General features: G+C 46.1%; 1 protein-coding gene across 1 annotated transcript in view; it reads left to right on the top strand.

Moving 5' to 3' along the window:
- Positions 1–2,322: 2,322 nt before the first annotated feature.
- TTC6 (tetratricopeptide repeat domain 6) overlaps positions 2,323–5,754 on the top strand; it is a 209,195-nt gene continuing 205,763 nt past the window's right edge. The window contains exons 1-2 of the mRNA XM_019644672.1: positions 2,323–2,355; positions 2,841–3,803. Of these exons, the coding sequence (XP_019500217.1) occupies positions 2,323–2,355; positions 2,841–3,803 (996 nt within the window). The remainder of the gene's footprint in view (positions 2,356–2,840; positions 3,804–5,754) is intronic.

The following is a 5,754-nucleotide window of genomic DNA, read 5'->3' as shown; positions in this document are numbered from 1 at the left end:
CTCAGTTGGTTAAGAGCTCACTCAAGAGTGCGAGCTCTGAGCAATAGCAGTTTGAGTCCCGCCCAAGCTGAGCAGCCGCTGAGCAGCCGCTGAGCAGCCGCTGAGCTGCCAAAAGGTGGCAGGATGGCTCAGCTAAAAATAAATAAATAAATAAAAAAAAAAAAAAAGAAAGAAAACGGCTCAGAGGTTCTGTGCAGTTGGGGAAAGTTACATGTTCAGAGCAAGGGCCCATAAGAGAGTACATTTTGAAGGGTTCCAATAGAATAGAATATAAGAAGGGAGAGTATCAAATCGCAAATGAACCCCTGACCATGAATTCTGTTTTTTCGGGTATTTTTTTCTCTTGTGTATCCTTTCTTCACACTTCAGTTGCCCGAATTGTTTTATGTAGAGTGGGCTGGAGCAGTGGAGTCAGGAGCCGGGGCACAAGCCTGGGTTATAAGACTTGGTCAGTATCAAATGCCTCGCTCCCACCCCTGCCCTCCATGATGCTGACTTTTAGTGCAGCCTCGGTTACATTCCTGCTGTTTACATTTTCCTTCCCTCTGCCCCAACAATTTCAGAAGATGGAGCTTTGCATAATTTTGGATTAAAGTGGTTTCAGAAGGTTTTATTAGGGTGAGAAGGGAAACAGTGGGGAATTTGTTGAAATGGCTGTGGCTGGGTAGGTGAGAGAGCAAAAAAAAAATGCAAGTGTAAAAGTGGTCTAAATTATGTTTAAAATGTTCTTATGATTAAAATAAGGATATTTGTTGTAAACATTTGGAGTAAACAACATTTAAACATTTGGAATAAACAACATTTTCTTCAGGATAAGCAAGGAATATGGTTCTTCACTTTGGACATGTTACCTTGGAGCCACACAGCGATCCCTGGAGGGAAAGGCAAGGATAGGATGGTCTGGGCCGGGTGTGTCGTCTCTGTTTAAAGCTCGGGTAAGGCCATGCCAGACCTAGCAGTCAGAGCTCCATAAATAATTACATAGGCCGAGCCGGCCGAGTGGCGCGTTGGTTAAGAGCTGGCTTGGAACTCCAGAGGGTCCCGGTTCGGATCCCACATATGAGGGCCAGTGACACTGCCCTCTACAGCTAAGATGCTGAACAACAGCTCAACCTGGAGCTGGGCTGCCNGAGCTGTTGTTCAGCATCTTAGCTGTAGAGGGCAGTGTCACTGGCCCTCATATGTGGGATCTGAACCGGGACCCTCTGGTGTCCCAAGCCAGCTCTTAACCATCGCACCACTCGGCTGGCCCTCAGCACAATTTATTAATAATTCTTCTTTTATCACCAATTTAATGCTGTCTTTATAATATAAGCCATCTTATTTTTAATTCTTTTGCTCACTGAGTCTATATGTTGATTCTGCCAGCAGTATTTCAGTTTTAATTTTCATATCTGTATAAGTTTCAATTATCTTGGAGGACAAGTGCACCCTTATTTACCTTTTTCAAAATTTTGGCTAATCTACTCTGTTTATTATTTCAAATGAATGCAGAATTAATTACCTTTCAAAGTTCAAAATATATATATTTTTAAATTGGGGCACAGCCATGGTCATTGGTTACACATTACATTCATGATACAATGGCACAGTTGACTCTTTTAGGGAGGGCACAGCTCACAGTGGCCCATGCAGGGATCAAACTGATAACCTTGCCGTTATCAGCACCATGCTTTTGGTAGTGACTTCAGAGCTCTCAAGGTCACCAAATCCACTTATGATCATAGATAGCTAGCCCTGCTGAATAGCAGAAGTATTTTTTTAAATTATGATAATAGGAGTGACCGCTTAGCTCAGTTGGTTAGAGCATGGTGCTGATAGCACCAAGGTTGCCAGTTTGATCCCCACATGGGCCACTGTGAGCTGTGCCCTCCCTAAAAGAGTCAACTGTGCCAATGTAGCATGAAAGCAATGTGTAACCAATGACCATGGCTGTTCCCCAATGAAAAGTAATAATAATTAAAAACAAGAATTATCATACAACATAAAATTTAGCATCTTAACTATTTTTAAGTGTATATTTCAGTGAATAGCGGAAACTTTATTATGCACTTGGTGATGACCAAGACTTTACGAAGGCAGTTCAAAGTTCCTATTTTATGAAGGAGCTTTAATTGCTCCCACTGATTCCTAATCATTGGCCAGGTCCTATCAGTGTTACCTTGTTATATCTCTGTTTTCAGTCTTATTTGCCCCCCTTCGTTTATTCTTGCTCCCACTCAATATTACCATCCCCCAAGTACCAGATCCTATCATGCCACTTTTCTGTAAAAAGTTTTTGAATGGTGTCTGGTAGCCCACAAAAGAAGTACACAAACGGCGATGAGGCCTCGTGATTTTACTGCAGCCTTCCTTGTAACTCATCACGCTGTCTCTTCATAAACCCTGCCGGAGCTCAGATGACACATTGTGACACATTGAGGAAAGTGGGCTGGGTGAGGGATGGAAGCACCCAGGACTAGCTGGAGAAGGGAGTGGGAAGTGCTGTCCTGCCAGGATTACTTTAGGTTTTCTGTGCCTGTGCCTACTGTCTCTGTAGGACACAATTACAAAGTCTAAAGAAATGTAAAGTAAGTCCAATAGGGGATTCAGAAGCTCCCACTGTAAAAAAAAACAACAAAAAAAAGATTTTACAAAAAGCTTTAAAGGTTTTTCATGGTTCCTGTGAGAAGGTCAATAGTTGGTTTTAAAATGATATAAGCTAATAGTACCCACTCGTGCCTTAGGGAGCACAGTGAGGGTTCTACCATGAGAAGCTTTTTGGAGCAGGAATTTTCTTTGTCAGCAGAAGTTTTGTGCTATATTTATGACCCATAAATATAAATGTTGTTTTTTCACAGGACAAATTAGTCAAGATGTCCACGACTTCGAAGCACTTTGGGCTGAAATATAAAGAAGAACATTACATATTTAAAGAGCTTGAGAAGGTTCGCCAGGAGACTAAAAAGGATTCACTCCGATTCAAGCACAAGTTAGTTTCCAAGCCAGCTATAGATGAAGTCCCAGTCTGCGGCCTGCAGGCCCCTGGCCCGGCCTGGTATAGGGAAAAGGGGGGCGTTTCCAGCATTGGACCCCAGAAGCCATCAGAGTCCCTTTGGGCTAAAGGCCCTGCGTCCCCCTATGCAGCCCTCCTGCGGCAGGCGCCCCAGGGCGCAGCGCGCCCCCGGGGTCCGAACGAGGGGGCCGCCCCTGCAAAGACCCGGCCGTTTCGCCTCCAGGACTTCTACTTGCGGAGCTCCGCGTTCCTCCGGTACCGGCTGCAGAAGAAGCCGCCGGTCATCGCCTCTGGAGCTGGCACTTCCAGACCTGTGGTCCTGGTGCCGCCACCTGCGCCAAGGGAGAGGCCCGGGGCGCGCTGGGGCCGGAGGATTCCGCAGCTCACGGGCGCTAAGCGCGTCCTCAACCCAGCCCTGGGGTGCGGTGCGAAGCTGGAGCTGGCCCCGCCCGCTGGGGCCCACAAAGTCAAGGACAGGACGGGCAGCTCCATTTCCAGCGAGGAGGGCGATCTGGTGGCGGCCATCGGGCGGAAGAGAGTGAGGATTCGAACCCACTTGTTGCGAGAGGGTGAGGCCAGGGAGCCGCGGAAATCGGCTGGGTCATTTTCCCAAACAGACCGCGAGAGTGTCCAGCTGAGCTACCTGCGGGAGGCCGCCCCACAGGCTCCGCTGCCCATGCGAGTGATCCCGACGTCCATAGAGGAGATCATTGCCTCGCTGCAGTCCGAGGCCCAGCTGGCTTCCGACCAGACTATAAAAGAGCTCATCCAGAGCATCCTCGGCGAGAGCTACGACTTTAAGATGGAAGTAGGTGAACCAGAAGGAGAGTTTTAGTTCTCCTGGGTAAATCCAACCATAGGATACGTGCAGAAAAATATTTCAGCGCATTTGGTGTGTTTTAAGCTAGGCAAAGCACTGGGGTGTTATTCACGTTCTTTTTTGAATTTGAATTTTAGAACTTTCCATCAAGGGAGGGTATCCTCTTTTCAAAGGGAAAGCAATTGATAGGTTATTTCAAAAACTGGTTCAAAGAACATTAGTTGTAGACCTGACTGGTGACCTTTACTTTTAAAGTCTTTGTGATTATTTCGTATTTAAAAAACAGAACAGATGTTTCATATGAAAAAGTCTTTTTCTGTTACAGCTTAGCATTATAAGCAGCGAATTTACATCCTAAGAAGAATAATATATTACTATGAAAAAGTTGAATTTATAAGAGTTCTGTAATATTTTCACGGAAAACCATTCTCTTAAAATATTTTTTTAAATTTACTTTCTAAGTCTTCCCAACTATGGAGATTATAAATGTTGTTTTTTTTTAATTAGGGAATTGGGGGAGGGGATCAGTGTTGGGGGATTAGGGAGGAGGACCAGGCAAGTTGTTGATCTTCAGCCTTAGTCATGGAGGGTGCCAGTCACCATCTGGTTGCACGTTGGCAGCTGATGGCCTCTAAGCTCAAGGTGCTGTGCTACAATCTTAGTTGTGGATGGGCGTACCACCATCACATGTGGGAGTCAAACCTGGCAGCCTTGTTGTTGAGAGTGTGTGCTCTATCCACTGAGCCATCTGGGTGTCAGTTCAACTCAAGGTGCCAAGTTCAGTCTTAGTTGCAGACAGGTGTAGCCCACCATCGAACAGGCAGTCTTGTTTTAGGAGCATGTGCTCTCACCAACTGAGCCATCCTGCCAACCATTGGCAGCTCAGCAGCAGCCCAGCTTGGGCACAGCGTCACTGGCCCATGTGGGAATTGAACCGGCGGCCCTGTTGCTCAGAGCTCACGCTCTTAAGCTAAATCTTAACCAACTGAGTCACTCGGCTGGCTCTATAAATGATTCTTGTGTGCCACGTGCTATGGGACATAGTTATGTGCATTTTTGTCCCAGCAACATCATATCAGGTGGAGACTGGTAAGAGCCCCATTTTACAAAGGAGGCTTCCTCAGCAGCTATAGTAATACATGGCTGAGCTGGGAGTCTTCCCCAGGCAGGCACACTCCAGAGACTATACTGGAACCATGCCAGGACCATGCATTTATTGATTTTAATGTGTCCTTGGCAGGGAACAAAGCTAGATAGGGTCCTAGTTTAAGGTATTTTGCCCATTACATAGGCTTTGCTGTGGTAGGGACATTCAAAACAAAAATGATAAGGGAACCTGAGTCCCACACAGGAAATGGAGGGTAGGGGAGAGAAAAAGAGAAAGAGACAGCCTTTTGTGAGAATGGCAGTGAGAATGGCAGTAAGAGGGCAGAAGATTCTGTTACGGTTCTTGGCTGCAGCTCCAGACCTGCTGTTAGTACACAGGACAGTGCCGCCACATTATATCTTTAAAGGAGTTTCATTCCCACAACACACTCTTGGCTGTGATTTAAGGAATGTGGTCATAAAGCCCATTAGGGAAACAGAAACGTGTAAGAACGCGAGTCCCCAGTGTTGTCTTTGACCTAATGTTTATCAACAGAGTATGACAAATGTTTTCAGTTAAGACCCACATCGCCTCACGACTGCTGAACAAGACCAGTGTGACTACTTGGGCCATTTCAAAATGGGTATTTCTAATTCGGTTTTCTGTGGCTCTCATAGAAGAAGAAATCATGCAGGGATGCGCACTGGAGAGCCTTAACCGAGAGAACAAAGGCCTTGGCGCCTGCCCCTGTGAGAAGTAGTTCTGTGGCATACTCAACGTACTTGACATGAAGAGGGGCCTGTATTAGAAAATGGCTAGGGCCGGCCGAGTGGCTCAGTTGGTTAAGAGCTC

Source organism: Hipposideros armiger, unplaced genomic scaffold (genome assembly GCF_001890085.2).
Source record: "Hipposideros armiger isolate ML-2016 unplaced genomic scaffold, ASM189008v1 scaffold_90, whole genome shotgun sequence".
NCBI classification, from domain to species: Eukaryota; Metazoa; Chordata; class Mammalia; order Chiroptera; family Hipposideridae; genus Hipposideros; species Hipposideros armiger.
Note: the sequence above shows the minus strand (reverse complement) of the source record. Positions and strands in the feature narration are given on the sequence as shown.